This window comes from Lethenteron reissneri, chromosome 46 (assembly GCF_015708825.2).
Source record: "Lethenteron reissneri isolate LAM-NWPU_2019-01 chromosome 46, ASM1570882v1, whole genome shotgun sequence".
NCBI classification, from domain to species: domain Eukaryota; kingdom Metazoa; phylum Chordata; class Hyperoartia; order Petromyzontiformes; family Petromyzontidae; genus Lethenteron; species Lethenteron reissneri.
In genome coordinates this window covers 3,319,446-3,342,633 of record NC_083824.1, presented here as the reverse complement: position 1 = coordinate 3,342,633, position 23,188 = coordinate 3,319,446, and the positions used below count along the sequence as shown (strand labels likewise).

General features: G+C 48.2%; 2 protein-coding genes across 2 annotated transcripts in view; one reads left to right on the top strand and one right to left on the bottom strand.

The window, feature by feature from the left end:
- The window catches only part of LOC133354187 (tropomyosin alpha-4 chain-like), a 32,077-nt gene extending 27,427 nt beyond the window's left edge, over positions 1-4,650 (top strand). Inside the window, exon 8 of the mRNA XM_061570827.1 lies at positions 226-4,650. Within this exon, the coding sequence (XP_061426811.1) occupies positions 226-308 (83 nt within the window). The 3' untranslated portion in view covers positions 309-4,650. The remainder of the gene's footprint in view (positions 1-225) is intronic.
- A 9,356-nt stretch (positions 4,651-14,006) lies between these two features.
- LOC133354141 (small ribosomal subunit protein eS27-like) lies at positions 14,007-17,886 on the bottom strand. Its single transcript, XM_061570744.1, is given in 5 exon segments — positions 14,007-14,198; positions 14,977-15,087; positions 16,244-16,352; positions 17,831-17,862; positions 17,865-17,886. Coding segments are annotated over 5 exon segments (303 nt in total). The 3' UTR covers positions 14,007-14,169.
- Between the last annotated feature and the right edge of the window lie 5,302 nt (positions 17,887-23,188).

The window sequence follows — 23,188 nt, the reverse complement described above, 5'->3', positions numbered from 1 at the left end:
CGAACGGTGGTTGTTGTTGAGTGTATCTCTTAAAACAGCAATTCACCAACTCTCAGCCGAAGCCAATTGATTGGCTAAACCACTAAGAACTTAATCTCTTATCGTCACTCATTGGCCAAACAATCTTCCAAATTTCTTGCGTGTTTTGTTTTCACCAGGTGAGAACTTGCAAGCCGACGAGTGCGTTGTTGTGCTCACCCACTCCTGCAACTCTTTGTGTTTCAGAGCAACTGATCAAAGCCAAGGAGGAAAACATGGAAATAAACAGAGTCCTCGATCAAACACTCAACGAGCTCAACAGCATCTGAGCTGCATGCGTGCTGTGTGCTTGGTGCGTGCTGCGTGCTTGCTGCGTGCTTGCTGCGTGTTTGTGTGCGTGCTGCATTACGCGAGCCCCTGCACGCACTTCAAACACAGCCGCCTCTTCATGCGGCCAGAGGAGGCTTCGGAATTTAAACGCTCTAATTGCGTTAATGTCAAATATGCTTGAAAAATAAATGTGTGCACCCACGTGCTGCTGCTCCATGCTGCAGGGTGGCAGCACAGTGGTAACACTCGTGCCTGACAGCAAGAAGGACCTGACGTTGATTATCGACTCGGGCGCATGGAGTTTGTATTTTCTCCCTCTGTTCTGCATATGGGTTTCATCCAGGTTCTCTGGTGTCTACCCATAGCTAAAAAACCACGCAATCTAACTGACATTGGCCAAACAGCCCATTGCTGAAAAATTATCTACAAATAATTCGATTGGGATTGCACACAGAGCAACATTACCCCTGCTGTTAAAAACGTGGTAGAACCCTGAGACTCGGCAAAGCCTTTCCTGGCTAAACAATGGCCATAATAACTCATAATATGACGTAGGTTTTTTCGCGGTTGTGCTGTCCAGCTCTCTGCATGAGGGTTGAATTAGTCAGTTTTCCCAAGCGCGATGTGTAGAATTGCAGCGCGTTTTCTTGAGCCCCCCCCCCCCCAGCCTGATGGCATTGTGGAAAATTACCCATGATGCCCTCTGGCCTCGGTGCGTGTTGCTCGACACGATCACCTTGCATCGTACAGTAAAGCAACATGATTGTACGTCAATAAACGCGTTATTTAGGTGTCACTTGACGTACGATCATTTTGATTCGATCACTCCCCTGAAGTCTGATGCAGTCGTTTTTTAAACAATTCCGAAGCCTCCTCTCATCGTTTCGTGAACGGGGAAATCATCGTCAGTAAAGTGGCAGGGACCAATGCTCTAAAGTCATATTTCCCTTCGTCTATGCATCGGATGTTTGTAATTTTTTTTGAGTTTACGTTTAAAAATACATGCCTGAAATATAGTGCCATTACAAGAGATCTTGGTAGGATTTCGTAAATGTCTTCTTTCCCTGGACCTTGTTTTAATAACCACAGCACCCTGCCGTGCTATGTGTTTTTTCATAGCGTGCACAGTGTCACGTTTTGTTGGCTCGTAGATTCCTTGACATATTTAGAAATGTCTCAATACTATATTTGCGCAGAGGTGTATCGTGCATTGCATCCCTAACCGCTGTGTACTGTGTTTAATTGCCATCTGATATTGATTAAAGATTGTATGCCAAAATAATGTTTTTAATGCCAGCGAAACGAGAGTTTCGTTTCCCAAACAAGGCTCAATCCCTGCATTGTGCAACATTTCCACAGTTTCACTCTCGACAGTTTGCATTTGTTAAGGCTGCAGTTTAGTGCAAAACAACCAAAGTAAATTATACTGCAAGGTGCTCTATTGGTGTCTGCATGATGCTGCACCCCGTTACACAAACACGACACGTGCTGCATCGCGGTGCATCGGTCTTGAGTTGTGCATTTTTCCCAATTCCATTTGATTCAGTGTTTGGCACATTTAATCGTCTGAGCCAGAGCAGAGATTGGTATCACCTACGCTAGCAACACCTCAGCAATGTGTTTATACGGCCCATAAGAGTGAATCACTTGGGAGCCACTCATTTTAATCTGTTTCTACCAGATATTTTTTAAACTCCGAAATTATGCCCGTTTTTTTATGACATACTTTCCAAATGCACTGCGTTGCGTGCTAAAATAAATGCGTGACCTAAGCAGCTATTGCAACATCAATCCCCTGTGAGCGATTCGCGCAGTGTACACGCCCGCTGAGACGCATCGGCTGCTGTGGGTAACTTCAGTCGGGCAGCGGTGATTTTCGCTGAAATGATTTCCCAACAGAAAAGCTGAAAAATTGACAGCTCTGGTTCTTGTGGTGTCTCCGTTTAATTCTGTGCTGTAAGGTGTTCTTTTCTGTCGTGCGATCGCTTGCAACGTGCAAATTGGAAAGTGGCGGATTTAAATCTGGTAACTTGACGTTCTGCCAATAACCTCTAAAATCACCCTCGTTTGTTTCTGAAATGCCATATACTGTAATTTTACCATGTTCAGACCGGATCTGCCTGATGTAAAATTTCTGCATCGCATCAAAAACCTGTAAGAAGTTTGAATTGTATATAAGGTACTGTGTATGGAACAATGATGAAATCCCTAAAGTTTGCAAGCAGAGGTTTTGTTAAAGACGATGCTTATTGGAACGGGTAATGGAAAGGAATCAAATTATATTTAAGTGCCTTATGCGTTTATTTTCAAATTTATCTTTGTCTTGAGAATCAAAAACTCGTCTTTGTATTAGGTGCTAAACAATTAAATCTGTCTACATCACTTCTCTTCATAAAATGTTAGTGTCCATATTCTTGGATTTGATACCCACCCTGCCATTGTTGAGTTTTACTACTTTGTGGCGAACTGACCGAGTTGCCTCGGCGAGCGTTGCGTGCATTTTGAAGCCGCTGATTGTGTGTCATTAATGGCTGGATTCTTATACACGGCTGTGGCTCAGCCCTCGCTCAGGTTGGGCTTGGGCTCGAGCCCCTCTTGCTGACAAACACGCATGAGTGGACCAGCCGTGGCCTGGCTCAGGCTCAGCTCATGGGAATCCTGGGCATGGCTGGGACCTTGCACAGAGGTCACGTTAAGCACAGCTTCGAGCCATGACTCACTTGAGCCAAGTCTGTCGAGTCCGAGAGAAAGGCCAAGCACACGTGTTGCAGTTGAATCTGCCAACAGCCGACACGCATTGGAGCCACCTTGTTCGTCATCGGCAATAAGTGTATTTATAACGCGAACAAAGCAGAGGGGGTGACGACATTTAAATAGCTGCCAGCGTTATTCGTGGCTTTCTATGCAAGTGTCTGCCATTTTAGGCACCCAAATCAAAACAGAGCTCCACCAGAGTTCCCAGTTGCAGGTGAAATGAGATCGCAATTACCCCAATGTCGCCAGATAACTCTTTGCACGTCGAATAATCGCCACCATTCTGAGTGCAGCATTGGGTTCGGAGCATAGGGATATCGGCGGCACAAGCCCCGAGGTGTAATGCACATTCAAATAAAGCAGTTGTACTGTGACGGTCAATATATACACAACGGATGCCATATGAAGTCCGTTAAGGCCAAACATGTTTTGAATTTGTACGGTTGCTCAAAGTACAGTAAACAAAATTGGCATTGTCAATATAACCGTCAACAAATAAAGCATATCATGATTCGTCTCTTAATCAACTCTCGTGAACGTTCATTGAACCGTGCCTGTAGGAATCGATCACAATTCCACTTCAATGCAAGTAAGCTAATAGAATGCAAGCCAACGCAAAATAATACAAATCATTCTCGAGTAATTTGTAATCGCAAGGGAGTGATCTATCATTACACGCAGCGATGAGTATCATCAGCCATAAACATTTCACTGCTGGGTGAAGGCCCCCCGCAAGCCGCTGCCACTTCTCGCGATCCAGCGATGTATCGATCCATCCAGCACCTGCACACGAGCTGATTTCATCACTCCAGTCACGAGCGAAGTACTTTAAATCACTTGTACTGGTCGTGCTGAATGTTTCACAAATCAACCAATGACTGCCACTGAAATTTCTCAATTGGGATAACAATTGAGCAATTTGACAGACATACATGCAGGCCAGGTGCCAAGTCACCTGCCGCACAGGGACAACAGCCACTGGGGGTGCCCATCAAATGTTTTTTGATGAAATGTCAGGTGCTTTGAGTTACCGAGGCAATATAAATGCAAAATAGTTATTCTCAGTGCTGGCAAAACAATCATTTAAAACAACATCAACTTCATTTAGTTTAAAGTTGAGTGCGCTTGGCGTCCCAGAGCGTTGGGAATTATTGTGTTGTGTTTGTCTCTGCGGGGTGTTTTTTTTTCTCAGGCGTTGGGTGTTTTGTTTCATGGTAACAACACAAACGAACCAGCTGACCTGTCTGTGAACGCGCTTCCACGTTGCGCGCCCGAAATCAGCGTTCGGATGAGGTTCTCGCCTGAATGTAAAACTGCTGCTTGAAACGTGACATTGCCAGGAATGATTCGAGAACGATCGACCGTTTGAGATGGACGTAGATCATGCAGCTGAATGCTTGCATCGTTATTTGCTTGCAACTGGATTGATCGCTACCTCCTGATTACTCACGAATCCAGAGACATCTCCTGAAGCCAGCGACCATCGGCCCTTGTCTTGTGCTCGGCTTTTTATCGTGTCCCGTGTATTGGGGGAGGGGGGTGCCATATGTAATGTTTCGTATTCTAAATAAAAAAAGATAAAACATAGTCGTGTTAAATGCATGCATTACAAGTTGGCGTGTGCCACTTTACGCCTTCGTACATGGTGGATACCGAGCCCTTGGTTGCATGCAACTGGCCGCTTATACGTGCACGTCTTACAGCAGGGATGGACTCCACTTTCAAGCATCGATCTGGCCAGGTACTGCACGTTTTGTGAACGATTAAACATTATTTGATACTGCTGCGTTGGCAGTGGGGCACAAATAACAAAATTCGAAGCTTGTCGATAACGCTACCTTTGAGGAACATATAAAAGGTGACATTTCAGGCAAGAGCGCATGGATGTGCGATAAAGGGCCATGCTCAAAATGTTGCCCATTATATATTAGTGAACTGATTGTTGTCATGTTGTGGGTGGGGGGAGGAGTATTTAGCCACAGAAGAGACCTGTGTTGTAAAAGGTGAGGCCAGACACGTTTTAACCACGCTTGTTGCATAACTAGTTGGTCAGCTGTGGATAAAGGAGTTGCAGGTGATTCGGTTGCACGGCACATGTGTAGAGGTGTAATTGCGCATGGCTACGAATGTTGAGGTGTGATTATGCATGGCCACGGATGGCCAACAAACACAATGGGCGGGGTTACGGCCGTACACAAGGGTGGCGCTCGCACCGACGTCCGAATGTGCGTCCCCCACGGGCCCCCCCTCGGGGGGAGTCCTATAAAAGGTGATGAGCTCGAGGGCTCGAGGTGGGGACTCAGCTTTAACCAGAGAAGACGGAAGACCTGCTAGTGTAGGCCCCAGAGCTCCCCTGGCTCGCTGTCCTTATAAGGGCCGACCAGGGCAAGCCGGTGGCGTGGCCCCGAGAGCCCAGACGAAGCTGGTCTGGTGACTCAGGGAGCCGGGATCCCAGCTTAACCAAGCTGGGACAGATAGCCTCCCCTAGTTCCGTAGTGGAGGAATTGGTATAGGTTAGAGGGGTTAGCTGTCGAGAAATCCCTGTAGCCCAGTGACCTGTAATAACTGTGTTGGTGTAATAAATAAGTGTGCCTCCGATCCTGTCGTCAAGCCTCCATATACTTACTACATCTGGTGTCAGAAGTAAAACGTCCAAACGATGGACACACGAGGGACGACACGTACCAAGGAGTCGGAGATGGAAGACGCCGCGGCCGATTCAACACCAGAGATGGCCGGGGTCGGTTCGGAGCAGCCGAGGCCAAGTACGCCCGCGCCGCTACGACAAGAGGGGGGGGGATGCGTCGGCTGAAGGACTCCGGCTGGCCCACTCCCGCCTGGCGGAACTGCTCTACGCCGCGGCCGCTGCGTTGGAGGAGATCACGCGGCTGGGGGCTGGAGGGGCAGCGCGGGTCGACGACAGCAGCCGGCGCGCGGCGACGTTTCCCGCCACCCCGACGCGGCTGGCGGTTAAATTTCCCGCCATCTCTACAGTGCGAGCAGACGGCGGGGCCGGCCCGCGTCACGTGACTGCTGAGCGCCAAGCACAAGCCGTGACATCATCAACACCGGCTGGCGCGTCAACATCGGTGCGACCGGCGATGCCATGTGCACAGCCCGCCCACACTGTATCATCGGCGGGGAGCGACGGAGAGCGATCTACAGCCACGGACGTCGCCTTGCAGCAGCGTCTGCCGCCTCTGAAAGAATTCGTAGGCGCAGACGGAGACTGGGGCGGCTTCAAGAGGCGGTTCATCGCTCATCAGGAGATGGCGAACTGGACGGACGCCGAGGCTCTACGCGCGCTGCCGGCGATGCTGGACAACGACGCTCTGGCTACCCTCACCTCGGCGCCTAGGGAAAAGCGCGCCACTCTACACCTGGCGTTGCAGCTGCTGTCGGCCGTCTATGGGCCGCCTTCGGACTGCAGGCAGCTGTTCCACGATCGGCATCGGGGCGCTAACGAATCGCCCCTGGCCTTCCGGACGGCTCTCCTAGCCCTGGCAAAGGCTGCTTTTCCAAGGATGGACGAGGAAGGAGTGGATGCCATGGTAGCTGAGAAGCTGCTGCTACTCGCTGATGAGCTAGACGTCAACGTCCTGGCTCAAGACGACGCGGAGATGTCGTCCCTGCTGATCGCGCGCCACATACACGGGGGCTTGCGGTCCCTGCGTCGGAAGGCGGCAAAGGGAGCGGCCGGCCATGCCATGGCGGCCACCGCCCTCCCGTCGGAGGAGGTCTGCGGGGTGGAGCGGCGAGGGGAATGGAGATCGGCGGCGCCACAGGCTCGGAATGGACCGAGTCGCCAGGAGCAGCCCAGGACATCGGGGGCGCTCACACGCTGCTACAACTGTGGCCTGCAAGGCCACGTTGCGTCAGGATGCCGGGCTCCCCGTCAGCGCGGGGCGACACCTCGCCAGGACGCCACGCCGTCTCCTCCCAAGCTCCAGCAGAGAAATACGGCGAGTCGCGGCACCTCACACGTTTGGCCCACACACACATCCGACACACACTCACGCGCTCAACTAAACAGGGCTCCAAATTCCCCGTCCGTCGCGCGCGATTGTTCGGTAATGCGGCGAGCGCTCCAACCAGGTCAGTGGTCGGAGCTCGCCCATCGTGTTGTTGCTGCGTCGGCGGGATCATCGGTTGTGGTCGGTCACATTGATGGGGTAGAGGTGCGGATTTTAATTGACACAGGGGCATCGGCGACCATTATATCTGATTTGATTTATAACATCCTTCCCGTTCAAAGTCGTCCCTTGCTCCCTGTTGACGTGCCATGCTATGCTGCTAACGGGGGCTCGCTGGGCATTATTGGGCAAATCCGCGCCACTATCTGCATCGGAGACATTAAATTATCCGGCCCTGTTTTGGTTTCCTCCTCACTCGCGGTTCCGTGCCTGTTGGGGACGGATTTCTTGGCCAAAATGCCCATCCGTATCCTGATTGACCAGGGGTGCATTGAGCTCCCATCGGGCCGACGCGTTACTTTTTTGTCTTCCCCCACCACGGAGCGTCGGGCGTTTGCCACCGTGCAGGCGCTCGTGACAAAAACTGTGCGCGTACCTCCGGGGGCTCAGATGCTCGTCCCTCTTAGGTTGCGTCGGCCGTTTAATGAAGGGGTTGCGGATAGGGGGGTCTTGTTGGGACCATCTCGGGCCGGGGTCAATGGACCCGATTTGCTAGCGGCTCAGACCATGGTGAGAGGGGATGGGGACCCCTTCATTGCAGTCCTTAATGTGGGATCGCGAACGGCCGTGGTTCCTCAAGGGACCGTGCTTGCACACGCAACGCCGGTACCCTATGAGGAACCACTCGTGGGTCAGGTATCCACCGATCCTCCGTCGCGACCGCATTCGGACTGTGATGACGGATGGCTGGATGCGCTTTGCGCGGGTTCAGTGGACCTGTCCGACTCGCAGCGCGCGCAGCTGCGAGTTCTCCTGAGCGAATTTGCTGACGTTTTTAGTCAACACAAATTTGATATTGGTTGTACCAAATTGCTGCGACACCATATTGACACGGGTGACAGCGCGCCAATCCGCCAAAATCCCTTTCGGTTGAGTCCCGCCGAAAAGGATCATGTCAAATCGGCTGTTGATGACATGCTAGCCGCCGATATCATTTCCCCTTCCAACAGTCCGTGGGGCGCACCGATCGTTTTGGTGAAAAAACACGACGGCTCACTGCGGTTTTGTGTCGACTTTCGCCGTCTGAACAAAATCTCTGTGGCAGATGCGTACCCGCTTCCTCGAATGGATGAGTCGCTCGATGCCTTGGCGGGGGCGCGATTCTTTTCCACCCTCGATTTGCTATCTGGATTCTGGCAGCTTCCTCTGGATGACGAATCAAAGCCTAAGACTGCTTTTCGTACGCCGCAAGGTCTCTTCCAATTTAACCGCTTGCCGATGGGTTTACATTCTGCGCCGGCAACTTTTCAGCGGTTAATGGAATTGGTCTTGGCAGGTTTGCAATGGGATTCGTGTTTGATTTACTTAGACGATGTCATCGTCTTTAGCAAATCCTTCGAGGAACACCTCCAGAGGTTGCGTGCTGTTTTTCTCAAAATGCGGGCTGCCAATTTGAAATTTAAACCGCAGAAGTGCCATTTACTCCGCGAATCGGTGCGATATTTGGGTCACATTGTTGGGCGCTCGGGGATATCCACTGATCCCGCCAAAACGGAATGCGTCAGCTCCTGGCCGACTCCCACCTCGGTGGGAGAGGTCAGGAGTTTCATTGGGTTCGCATCGTATTATCGACGATTTGTGGCTGACTTCGCTACGATTGCGAAACCATTACATGCCTTGACGTCCAAGGGAGTCAGGTTTCATTGGGGGCCGGAGGAGGAGGCTGCTTTTCGCGCCCTCCGGAATGCTTTGGTGGGGGCTCCGCCGTTGAATTACCCCGATTTTTCACAACCCTTCTTGCTCGATACTGATGCGAGTAACACGGGCATCGGGGGCGTGCTGTCCCAGCTCATTGGGGGCGTAGAGCATGTGGTGGCTTACGGTAGTCGGGTACTGTCTCCAGCCGAACAGCGGTACTGCGTTACCCGTCGGGAATTATTGGCGATTGTTTATTTTATTCAGCAGTACCGCCCGTATCTGTACGGTCGGCGATTCACCGTCCGTACAGATCATGCGGCACTACAGTACACCCTGCGGGTTCAACAACCATCGGGCCAGTTGTCTCGATGGTTGGAGATCCTCCAAGACTATGACTTTGTCACCACATATCGTAAGGGTGTCCGCCACACGAACGCTGACGCCCTGTCACGATTGCCACCCACTTCGGAGTGCGCGTGCCTCTTGGGTTCGGGGCGTTGTAGGCCCCCGAACGTCACCACCGATTCGGTCCTCGTGGCCGCTACCGATGCGCCTTCAGTTTCGGGTCCTATCGAGCAAGAAGGGAGGGATTCGTTGCTGGGGTTGTCGGTCGCGGAATGGGGACGCCTCCAAATGGAGGACACCTCCCTCCTCGCTCTGCGCCGTCGCGTCGGGGGGGCCGGTCAGGGGGTGGCGAACGTTGACTCGTGGGGGTTGTCCCAGGGTCTTTTAATGCACTGGGATGGGAAAACCCGCCGCCAGCGGCTCGTGGTGCCTGCAGCATTAAGGGGTAAGGTGGTATGGGCTGTTCACGAGCGGCTTCTGCACTTGGGGGTTCACAAGACCTTTGCCACGCTCCAGCTAGATTTCTTCTGGCCGGGCATGGCAAAGGACGTGGGGGATCTCCTGGGGTCGTGCGCGCAATGCGCGCAGAGGAAGCCACCTGCTAGGGGGTCCAACCCTCCGCTGCAGTCCATAAAGGTTTCCCGGGTTAACGAGTTCGTCGCTCTGGACATACTCGGCCCATTTCCCGCTACGCCCAGGGGAAATAGGTATTTATTAACGGGGGTAGAGTACTTCACGAGATGGCCTATGGCCTGGCCCCTGGCCAACCAGTCGGCAGCGGCCATCGCGGAGGCCTTTGTCCAGGGCTATGTCCTCGACAAGGGTGCTCCGGAACGGCTGCTTACTGACCAGGGTAGGAATTTTTCTAGTAAACTCCTACGTGAGGTGTGCGACCTCTTGGGTACGGAGAAGGTTCGGACCTCTCTGTATCACCCACAAACTGACGGGATGGTGGAACGGCTGCATCGGACCATCTCGTCTATGCTGTCCCAGCAGGTGTCTGTATCCCAGACGGATTGGGACCTTCGTATAGCCGGGGTGTTGCAGGCCTACAGAATGGCTCCCCATGCGGCCACCGGGTTTTCCCCTTTCTTTTTAATGTATGGGCGCGAGGCAAACCCCCCTGTGGCGACCCAGCTCAAGCTCTCGGCGCCCCAGGCGAAGTCTAACTTGTCCGAACACGTTAAATTTAACATCAGCAAATTGTCTGAGGCGCGGGAAGCGGCCGCGCAAAATTCTGATCTCCGCCAGAAGGCGAACGAGAGGCTTCGGTTGGGGCGGGTACAGGTGGTAAAATGGAAACCGGGGGACAAGGCGTGGTTGCACTGTCCCCAGGTGCCGCTGGCAACCTCGTCGAAATTGGTACGGCCGTGGCGGGGGCCAGTGGAGGTCGTACAGGTCTTGCGGCCGCAATGTGTTCGCGTCAAGTGGGGGAGGCGCCGGTGGTATGTGCACCCCTCAAGGTTGAAACCATTCATCGCGCCGCCCCGGGGTTCACACGCACACACGCATGGCCAAACGTGTGAGGGTTCCGCCGACTCCCCGGCGTCGCTGCGCTCGCCTAACTTGACATCAACTATTCCGTCCCCAGGTGCAACAGGAGTGACGGGTCCACACCCACCAACCCCTCCCGGAGGGGTCGGGGGTCACTCGGCAGCGACGCCTGACTCTCTTGTACCCGGACCGTCAACAACCGTCACTGAGCGTGCCGGGACGGGCCCTTGTGACGGGCCCGCCGCGAGAACGCGCGCCAAAACGCGCAGACTGTTGTGAGGTCGGCCGTTGGGGGGCCTTGCGGACAATGGGAGGGGTGGCGTCCGGAGTGTGTATATATGTTGGTTTTGGGGTGTTTATTCGGGGGGAGCGCGTCGGGTTATTTTTTTTTCTCTCTCTCTCTCTTCCTGTTGTTGTTCTTGTTAAGGTTCTCTTGTTCTTGTTAAATATTACGCGAGGCACACACACGGGGTTTTCGTGAGGAATGCACCTTTATTCACGTTTTTTTGCAGCCAGGGACGGCTGCGAGCTGTACAAGGGGGGGTGATGTAGAGGTGTAATTGCGCATGGCTACGAATGTTGAGGTGTGATTATGCATGGCCACGGATGGCCAACAAACACAATGGGCGGGGTTACGGCCGTACACAAGGGTGGCGCTCGCACCGACGTCCGAATGTGCGTCCCCCACGGGCCCCCCCTCGGGGGGAGTCCTATAAAAGGTGATGAGCTCGAGGGCTCGAGGTGGGGACTCAGCTTTAACCAGAGAAGACGGAAGACCTGCTAGTGTAGGCCCCAGAGCTCCCCTGGCTCGCTGTCCTTATAAGGGCCGACCAGGGCAAGCCGGTGGCGTGGCCCCGAGAGCCCAGACGAAGCTGGTCTGGTGACTCAGGGAGCCGGGATCCCAGCTTAACCAAGCTGGGACAGATAGCCTCCCCTAGTTCCATAGTGGAGGAATTGGTATAGGTTAGAGGGGTTAGCTGTCGAGAAATCCCTGTAGCCCAGTGACCTGTAATAACTGTGTTGGTGTAATAAATAAGTGTGCCTCCGATCCTGTCGTCAAGCCTCCATATACTTACTACACATGGTTAGGTGCCGACCTATCCGCCATGGAAACTTTCTTTCCCCACCACCCCATGTGTCCTCACCACACGCCGTGTCCTCTTCTGATGGTGCAAGCTTGAATTGTGTATTAACCATAAACACGAACCGTTTGCTTCACAGTAGCCGTTAAAATATCCTGATTAGCACGATTGACTACGGTGCAAAAGACGTTCAACAAACATACAAAAATAGGCCATGTGTATGCTGGCCATCAGTTCTGGACTCTGAATTGCTCTAAGAATGGCACGAATACCAAATATACAAATTCGATGTATCAGTAACATGTTAAGGCCATGTATTAATGGCGAATAACAATGTTCGGTGTCGGGCCTCCACTTGGCTGGGTCATTGGAATTGACTCTAAAACTACACTGTTGAATCTTGACTTAAAGCTTTCAAATGCTTGTCGCGACTTTGATTTGTTATTTTTTCTATCTACGTGGCTTTACCGAAAGACCCAAAGAATATCCTGTTGAGTTGTGTAAAAAGAACGAGAAGCTGTTAACATGGGTAAGTGGTCGGACATCATTTGAAAGTTCATGTATCTAAGCAGCCCCACACAGCATCTTATTTTATCCGTTGAAACCACCATTTTTAATTAGTTTTGGTGGATGTGATCTGCTACATGACGCATCTTTTGAATTTTTCACACTTGATCAACCCACTGCTGGTTGAGGGCTTCCCAATGCCGTATAATTTGTGGGAGTTGTTTGACCATACTTTATCAAGTTGGTCAGTGCGGGTGTGGTGGAAGCAGGGGTGGTTCGGGACTGTTCAGATCACTGGCCACTGAGTCATCACTGGGAATTCAACTCGTAGATCGTGGATAATAAAATGGAAAATTATATTTTACAAGTCAGGTGGTTCTGCAGTAGAGCGAGCAGCTCGCAATCTGAAGGTCGAGAGTTCAAATCCTGACCATGTATTGACTCAAACCATCATCCATCCGGAGATGAAATGAGCACCGCTGTGGAGATCAGGTCTTATCGATACTTACCCGTCAATTTCCACAACGAGCTGCAAATGGGATGACCATTGCCTAAATGTTCTTTTGAGCAAAAAATCACTTTTGACTTTGCTCTGAGAAAATAACACTGGACAATCAGCAGACCAATTGGTCTTGTGGACCTCTGCTGGTGAGACTCAGAAATCAAAACCAGACTTGTTCATAATCAGAATCTTTATTTATCCTCGAGAAATCCGATGAGTTATGAACCTCTTTTTCAATGTCCAGTTTTCCTGATTAAACAAATGCTCATGGTAAACATTGTTTCATAAAGCTATTTTACAGCAGGAATAATATGAAAATGATAGGGAGGCATGACAAAATGTTTGTCTTAAACATTTTGTGAATGTGCCATTGTGTGTTTGCTGTGGTTGGGTGGGTAGGTAGGAATCTGTTTATGCAAGTGTATAGGCCAGGGGTCAGGAACCTTTTTGACTGGGAGAGCCATAAAAGCCAAATATTTCTAAATATCTTTCATTGAGAGCCATATAGTAATTTTGAACATATAATACATTAAATATGTATTACTTTTAATGCGACTTCTGGTCACGGGACCCGTGAAATGTATCTTCAAAACTAATTTGTTTACTTTAAAATGACACAGTATTGTTAAGCAATATCGCAAGTATTTTAAAATCAGTTCCAAACTGATTTTTTTATTTTTATTTTTATCAACTCAAAATTGTCTGGGAGCCATATGCCGTCACCGGAAGAGCCCATATATGGCTCGCGAGCCATAGGTTCCCGACCGCTGGTATAGGCGTATTTGTAGGTGTGCGAGTTTTAATGGCGTGAGAGTTGGCACACTGTGCGACATAGCCGGGAACTCAGATTCGAATCCTACTCATTGCCAACACTGAATTTTATCTGAAATGGTCCTGGGCCTCCCCTAGGTCAACTCAGCCATAAATTAGTACCTAATGTGCGTAAAGATCACCACTCGGGAAACAAAGATGAAAGGCCATAGTGCTGGCCACCCACCCCCTCGTGTGCCATACTGGTCCATTATAGCTATCCAGGGGATCTTTGTATGTGTCTATTTGCTTTGTACGAGTAAAATCGACACACTGGACACCCTTGCAAACGAGACATTTCCATCTGGAGGGATTATTTGAGGCGAAATGTATATAAAGTGTGTTCCACTCAAATCACCAGCAACCGAAATCTTTTGTTGGGATGCTTTATTACAATGAAATCAAGATGGGCAGACGGCAGCTGTTTCGCCGCGTAGTTTTGACTACATCGGCATTATAAACGACGCACAATGTTATGAAAATAGTCGTGGGGCCGTGATGTCCATCTTCACATCATTACGGGAGGTGGGAGAGACTAATGCTGCTTTCTCCTGAAGGAGCACCCTGCAAAGGAACAGAACACAACACGAAGAGCTACATCAGACATGACATCAAGGTTTCTGCATGAACAAAGTTTAACTCTGAGACGAATTAATTGTGGACTGTCTAGGGCAGGGGCGGGGAACCTTTTTTCTGCCAAGGGCCATTTGGATATATATAACAGCATTCGCCGGCCATACAAAATGATCAACTTAAAAATTTGCCTGTTATATTTGGCCAAACATTGAATTAACTCACCCCTAATGTGATGGCTGGAACTGCTTCTCTCTGGTGAGGCGTGTGATGTTAGCTGGTATTGATGATATTGCTACTCGCAACTGCTTTTCCAGGTTTGTTCCTAGATTTATTGAATTTCGAGTCCTGCCTGCTTTTGCCTTGGCAGGGCCAGACCAAATGATTTTGCGGGCCTTATACAGCCCGCGGGCCGGACATTCCCCACTCCTGGTCTAGGGGATTGCTACTCATCTGCATTATCATTGCAAATGTTTACCCAGGAAGGGGGGTCCTGCTAATTTTTATCAGCAGTGTACAACGATCATGAAGTGTTTCCCAAATAAGTAATCTTTAAGTTTTCAAACGTGGCAAATTTGAACCGTGATGCCAGTACACTGTGGACTACTCTTGTGAATGACGTCACGGGATCTTTAACGTCCACCGCGAGGCTTACGGCGGGCACGTTACGGTTAACACGCTATCGTGTTATTGATACGCTATGGCATGGCCACTTTTCCAGAACGCCAGCCGGGGGTCAAGAAACTGGCCCCAAGATAGCACCCCTCACCTTCTGTGAGTCGCGCCTTCCCCCCCGTGGGCTGGCACAGCACCGTGGAGCAGCCCACGCACAGCACCACCGTCTGGGCATGGCTGAACACGGTCGTGATCTTGTAGCAGCCTGTGACACACAACACCCTCGTGAGACCTGATTCTGATAATAAAATAAGGATTCTAAGATATCTCCCAATTTTGGCTTATCGTTACGCTTGTTTTTGTCCAGGATCGGGTCTTGAGACTTTCAGGTGGGTCGTGCCATGTGTTGCTCCATGTGTAATCCCAAATTAGTAATCTGCAAATTCAATTTCAGCACTGGGATGTTTGGCCAATACCAGTTAGTGTTTTTTTTTATCTATGGGAGGAAACGCATGCAGAACAGGGCAATAACATACAACTCCACCCAGAAAGGCAGCAAAGTCAGGAATCTAACCCAAGCTCTTCTTATTGCGATACTTGAGTGTAACCACAGTTCCACCCTGCCGCACATATAATCGTGACCAGATAAACAATATAGGCAGAATTATAATATGCATTTAGACTAGAGGAATCTGCTGAACTATGATGCTCTGTTTTATAAATGTTCAGTAGAGGCGGGTCAGCAAGTTACAGGCGATGGACAGTAAGAGTTTGAGCGAGTTGCATCCGATACCACCATTGTTTGTGTACAGCCATTGGTCAATCCACTGCTGGATGAGGGTGTCTCCACACTGTGGATTATTTGAGCAAATCGTAACGATTGTGAATGGACAAAAATCGGGTCTCTATATAAAAAATATTTTCGAAGAGCAGCTAGGGTCAGACTTGGTTCATTTTACTACATTGGCAGCGAACAGTGAAGCGAATGGCTGGGTGGCTCAGCAGGAGAATGAGTGGCATGCAATTGTAAGCTTGTGAGTTGGTGTTTGATTGAATCAACCATCTCTCCTGGGTTGATAAAATGAGTATCACTTCTTGGGTGTCCTATGGATAGACTCACCCCCGCTATAAGAATATGGAATTTCCACCACTGGCTTTGCAGGGCTTTAAACAGGAGATGAGTACCAATGCCTCAATGCTTATTGGGCAGGAAATTACTCCGACTTGACACGTTTATTGAATGGATAACGCTGATAGTTGTGCAACAGACAATAAAAAAAAATGCTGGTGTTTTTTGAAAACAACGAACCACGGCCAGAGACCCCTCGTGATCCTCGGAGAATCAGGTAGGGAAACAGGCGTTGGTAACCACCTAAGGTGGTCGAAGAAGATTGACCGACGCCCACTAGCGGCTGCTGTACCTGGGCATTTCACATCCATGAAGTAGGAGTTAGGGCTCTGAACGAGACGCTTTTTCTTGTGTTTCCTCTTCTCGTCGACGAGAGACGGATGCAGTAAGTCTTTGGCGAGCTGCGAGGACAGGCAGCATAAAGCAAAACAAACACAAGGCTTAGATCACAAAGATAGCCACCCGCTTCTATTGTGCGACCCACAGCCTAGGAAAGTGACTTTCACCTTCACGGATGCACATACTTTCACACTGCTACTCTTCACGCAAAGCTTCTAAATACGATCTTCACCAGTTTTAAAAGTATCTTCCATCACTATTCTTTGGGTCTTTCGGTGAAGTCACGTAGATAAGTTCAAAGAAAATAACAAAAAAAAACTACGTTTCGATCGCAACACAAGCGGTCGTCATCAAGATCTTCCATCACTACTGTATGACACTACACAGCCTTGCAAACCAGATGTTATCCAGTTAAAACATGTTAGTATAAACACATGTATCATCTTGACATGTACCTTGTGGATGCAATGCTTACCATTCAGATTTTAAAACCGTAACAGTAAAAAAATCACCCTTTCGGTGGCTCTACAAGCAATAAACACACCTACGAACCACGGTTCTTTGCCATTCTCTTTAATGTGCAAAGTAAATAACACTCCGACGGATTCCAAGTAACTCCGCTTTAAACAATAACAGTGCATTCGATTAAATTCCTATTTAAACCAACACAAGAACCCTTAGCATTAAATACTAACATTATTTCCAAGAATACATTGCGTGCAATATCAATACTTAACTACAATGAAGTTTGGTACAGTACATAATTTCACAGTAAATTAAACGGGTTTAATGTTACAGTGCACGTAGAGTTGACCAAGACTAAGCCGAGCTCAAGTTATTTTCCTTAATCACAAAAACATCGCGGTTCTACTAATCCTGCCTGGCGGTTCTGAGCGGTGGAAACTCCACATTATCAGGTGCGAGAATATTGAAAAACATTCATCTTTGTTACAATCGGATGATCTCACGTGTTAACAAGTAAACAAAACACTCGCGTGTGCAAACGGGCCCGTAAATCTCAAGCCAAACACACCGTTACAGAATGTTCACTTAATTTAATTAAACGCGACTGAAGTTGAATTTATAACAGCGATAACTTCAGGTCGCCGTTTCCACACGGCAAAACTACGGACACATTCCCCAGTCAGCATCTGGTGTACCCCAACAGTGCAGTATCCTGTAGTAAAGCTCAACACAAAAGCGGCACCAGATCTAGGTAACAAAAAACGACTGCTTACGTCCGAAAAGCACAAAAACTCGCAGATTGTTACAATTAAAACCGGGACGGTTGGCAACTCGGGCGAGACCGCGTTTCACACGCTTCCCTATGGAGGCCTACACCGCAGAGTCAGCCCTCGGCTAGACTAGCCAGCGCCGAGCAGAGTTCACGCGGCCGCGATCGGAATCCTGAACGCCGATCTGGCCGCTCGTCGTGCTCAGACGAAGCCCCGCATCTCACTGCGGCGTTAGGAGTCGCGATTACGGCTGAGGGACGCGAGGAGACGCGGTCAAAGGGAGCGGGAGACGCGCTTCAACTCACAGGCATGGCGGCGACGAGACGCGGCCCAGGGAAAGGGAGAGCGGCGCAACGCGCATGCGCGAAGTGCGAGGGGGGTGCGAGGGGGAGGGGCACAGAAGCGCTGGACCAAGTCCCCATCCTCTTTGATTCTTTCAGAAAAGTCACTTAGGTATAAACATTTATTTTATTTCGATTTAAAGCTTTCGTGACTGCAGGGATTCATCTTATTGGTTCTTTCGGTAAAGTCACATAGAAGGGAAGTAATAAAATAATAAAAATTAAACAATAAAATAATTCTCACGACGTTTAGGCCACAACGCAAGCAGCCATCCTCAGGTGAAGAACAGGTCTGTCGAGAAGACAGAGTCTGAATGCATTTCCCATAAATATGATAAATTCCTCTTGATATGCAAATTATTTTGTCAAGGACGCTCTTCTTACACCTTCAACCCAGCTTATATATATGCTAAATTCCTCTTGATATGCAAATTATTTTGTCAAGGCACTCTTCCCCCCCTCCAACCCAGCTTAAAAAGACGCTCCAAGCCTGGGGTTGTCATTCAGACTCTGTCTTCTCGACAGACCTGTTCTTCACCTGAGGACGGCTGCTTGCGTTGTGGCCGAAACGTCGTGAGAATTATTTTATTATGTTTTATTTTTATTATTTTATTACTTCCCTTCTACGTGACTTTACCGAAAGAACCAAGAAGATTTATTTTATTTTTTATATCTCGGTAAAGTCACGGAGGTACAAACATTTATTTTATTTTTTATACCTCGGTAAAGTCACGTAGGTATAAAAAATATTTTATTTTTTATACCTACGTGGACCAAGTCCCCATCTTCTTTGATTCTTTCGGTAAAGTCACGTAGGTATAAACATTTATTTTATTTTTTATACCTCGGTAACGTCACGTAGGTATAATTTTTTTTATATTTTTTATACCTACGTGACTTTACCGAAAGAACCAAAGAGGATGGCGACTGCGTGACTTTACCGAAAGAACGTAGGCATTAAAATTTTAAATAAAATGTTTATACCAACGTGACTTTACCAAAAGAACGCAGGTATAAAAATGAAAGAATTTTTTTTAAATAAAAATTTTTTTTAAAATAAAATATTTTTTTCTACCTACGTGACTTTACCGAAAGAACCAAAGAGTATGGATCCCTGCAGTCACGAAAACGTCCAATTTAGGCAGCCCCCATCATCAGGGAGCTCCTCCAGCAGGCGAAGCTGCGTTGGCTGGGTCATTTCAGTTTCCAGTTTCATTTATTTGGTACAGCCTTGTGAGCCATTTGGCTCTTGAATCGGGTGCAACCGCAACAAACAAAAGCATGAACAAGAAACATCTTAAAGTGACTACGAGCAAACAGAAAAATCCAGGAAAAAACAGCAGCCCACACAGCCAGTCGCCGCATGATGATGAGGTTAAAAGGACGCGGCACGGGCTAGAGAAGAGATGGGCTGATGTGGTACAGAAACATGTGGAGTTTATTGGACTTGCCGATGACTGGTCGCAGAGGTGTCAAGATTGGCCTATGTGGAGGAGGTTCGTGAAGGACGCCGCTGGTTGGAGGAAGTCGCATTCCAACAACAACGGAGGACGGAGGACCGACGCTCACAACAACGAGCAGAGCTCTAGTCGGCTAACATTCAGAGAATTGGCACAGTGGGGAGCACAGTTAGTGCATCTGCCACTCCAAGGCCGTAGCCATGAAGTCAACATTGGGGGGGACCAAATCTTCCAGGGGGTCTGGGGTCCCCCCCCATAAAAAAAATCTAAATTTGAAAACGAAATTTCCTACCTAAAATAAAAAAAATTCACTAACACATGGGATGGACTTTTTATAATTTTTTTACAATAATGTATAATATTGTATTGTATTACATTGCTCTGTTTTTCTTTTTTACCTTTTCTTGTTTTATTGTATGTAACGGCAGAGATTAGGGATTAAAAAAGTACAACCATAACCACAATCATATAAACATAATCTATTTTATAGCAATATATTGGGGGGGGACATTTTGAGTATATTTGAATATTATTATAATTACGGCCTTATACCACTCAACCCATGGCACCTGGCCTGCCAGCGGGCCTTCGACACTTAATGTGGCCTAAAAGTGCATGGGGTGGTCAGACCACCGACACTTGGTGGTTGAACGGCGACGGTGGGTTGATAGTTGTGGTCAGCGTGCAGCGCGCGTCTTCATGACTCGGCAAGCGTGGGAAAGGTAAACGCGCAGCTCTGCAAGGGTTCAAGTTTCAAAGTCGATTTTGTTCATTCCAGGTGAAAAAACTCTAGTGACCTGGGTCCCCAAAATGACAATCAAAACAACATAAACAAAGCTCATGTAATCTAGATCTTAAATGTGCAATGAAATTTTTTGATGCTCCTGCTGTTGTGGAGTGACTCATGCAGCCAGCTATGGCTGCAGGGTTTGGTGGTACATGTTGTTTCTGTCGTTTATTGTGAAAATTCTGTCACAGTTCCTATGGTCACTGCTACATTGCTTTCATGGCTTTATTTTGGTGATTTCGAAAAGTTTTTTTGGTTTGGCCATGTTTGTTTGTTGTAGTACGGAATAAGACTGATGGCTTTAATCTAAGTTGTCTTGTGGTTGTTGTTGTTTGACTTGCATCCCACTGGGATTTTTGCACACAGCGTTGGTGTACGGTGGGTTTTCTGCTATATTTTGCTGTCTTTCTTAGATTTTCTGTTTGCACATAGTCACATAGTCACTTTAAAATGTTTTCTTGTTCATGTTTTTGTTTTTTGTTTGTTGCGGTTGCACCCGATTCAAGAGCCGAATGGCTACAGAGCTATAGCAAATAAATGAAACTGAAGTTTTCGTGACTGCAGGGATCCATACTCTTTGGTTCTTTCGGTAAAGTTATGTAGGACGTTTGTGTTGCGCCCAAAACGTCGTGATTTATTTATTTACATTTTATACCTGCGTGACTTTACCGAAAGAACCAAAGAGTATTAAGTTCATATAATAACGTTCAAATGAAGTATAGAAACGGGGCAAATGGAAATCAGCGCCTAAATAAGTGTGTCACACAAGAGTTGGTAAATATTCGACGAACATTTTTTAATGATAAAATTCCCTGCAGCCGCAAGTCGGGCCCGGGCAGGTGAAGAAGTGTCGACCACAGCGCAGTTCCGGTGAGCTGCTGCTGCGGTAGCCTCCACGAGAGGGAGCTCTAGCCTAGAGCTCAGCTGCATTTGACCGACCCTTCCTCGTCTCGCAAGGCAGAGGCTGGGGTTATTATACCCTTTGCGACTCAGTCGTATATGGCCGTGACATATTGTGCGCGTTACTAGTTACATGAGTATAATTACCAACACTTTACCCCGTCACACGGGAGTTCATATCCAGAGGTAAAAACATCTGAGTTGACATAGGCTTGGCTAACCTGATAGCCGAGAGTTTCAGTTTTCAGTTTCATTTATTAGGTATAGCCCTGTGAGCCATACGGCTCTTGAATCGGGTGCAACCGCAACAAACAAAAAAACATGAACAAGAAAACATCTTAAAGTGACTATGCGCAAACAGAAAAATCCAGGAAAAAAATAATAAAAAACCCAGCAGTTGTGCAAGACGGGAGAGTCCCCTGTGTGGTTCAGGAGCTCGATGCCAATATCGAGGTCTGATGGCCACGACGAGAGAGAGAGAGATCGTGTCATTTTGCTGTCCCTCCGTTGAAGGACCGTGGAATCCTAATCTTTATTTAGACTGGAGGAGGAAGCCAATGCGCTATGAAGCTCTTTTCACAGATTTCCAGTCGGGGAGGGTCAGCAAGTAAAAAACAAATAATGCGAAAAACAAAATAAGTGCAAAGGTAGAGAAAAGGTGAGCAAGTCACGATAAACAAGTATTTCAGTACAAGTTGTATAAGTAGTGTTCATAGATTCCGCTTCAGGGAAAGGCAGCAAAAAAAGCCCGACAAAGACAGTCCGAGATCACACCAAGACAACGCAGTAGTCCCTAAATAAAATTGCACATTCAAATGTAACTATCGATACATGGGTAATGATCAAAGTCACAAAATTAATCACATTTGCAAGACTGCAGTGGTTTACTATATGGTCTGAAGTTTTGTTCCATGCCCAGTCACACTGTTACTTGTGTCTCTAATGTGTTTCTATTTATCAATCTAGATTTGAAGTCCTGTATGGTTATAGGCTTACTTTAGAGTGCATAGTTTGGGTTGCCACAATCTCACTGCTGTGGCTTGTCTTACATTTTCCATTTACAAAGGAGATGTGCGCATCGGCCTGATGTTCGATGATCTGATACGTTACGCACACGTACACAAGTTTTTCACACGCACAGGTTAACACACAACACAGGTTACATACCAACCAATTACCAAAAGCCGCTATTCGACACTAAGTGGCGGTGACGTCCCCACGGCCCTGGTGCCATGCTAGGTGCACTTTGAGGCCAAGTGAAGTGTCGAAGGCTTGCTGACAGGAGGTCTCGGGACAGACTTGGGATACACACACAAGTAACATACGTTACACACACGCACACAATTTACACACACAACACAAGTTATACACACGCACACAAGTTACGCACACAAGTTACACACACTCGTTACACCCCCGCACACAATTGACACAACACAAGTTACGCACACAAGATACACATACAACGCATAAGTTACGCACATGCACACAAGATGCACACACAACACAAATAACACGCACAAGACAAATTACACACACAAGTTACACACACAATCTAGATTTGACACACACAAGTTACACACACAACACCCAAGTTACACACAAGTTACGCACACGACACACAAATTACGCACATGACACACAAGTTACGCACACAACACACAAATTACGCGCACACAACACACAAGATACACACACAACACACAAGTTACAAACACAAGTTACACACACAACACAAGTTACGCACACAAGTTACACACACAACAAGTTACACACACAACACACAAGTTACACACACAACACAAGTTACGCACATGACACACAAGTTACGCACACGCACACAAGATACACACATAGCACACAACACACAAGTTACACACACAAGTTACACACACAATCTAGATTTGATACACAACACACAAGTTACGCACACAAGTTACACACACAACACACACGTTACGCACACAACACCCAAGTTACACACAAGTTACGCACACAACACACAAGTTACGCACACAACACTCAAGTTACACACAAGTTACGCACACAACACACAAGTTACACACAAGTTACGCACACAACACACAAGTTACGCACACAACACCCAAGTCACACACACAAGTTACGCACACGACACACAAGTTACGCACACAACACCCAAGTTACACACACAAC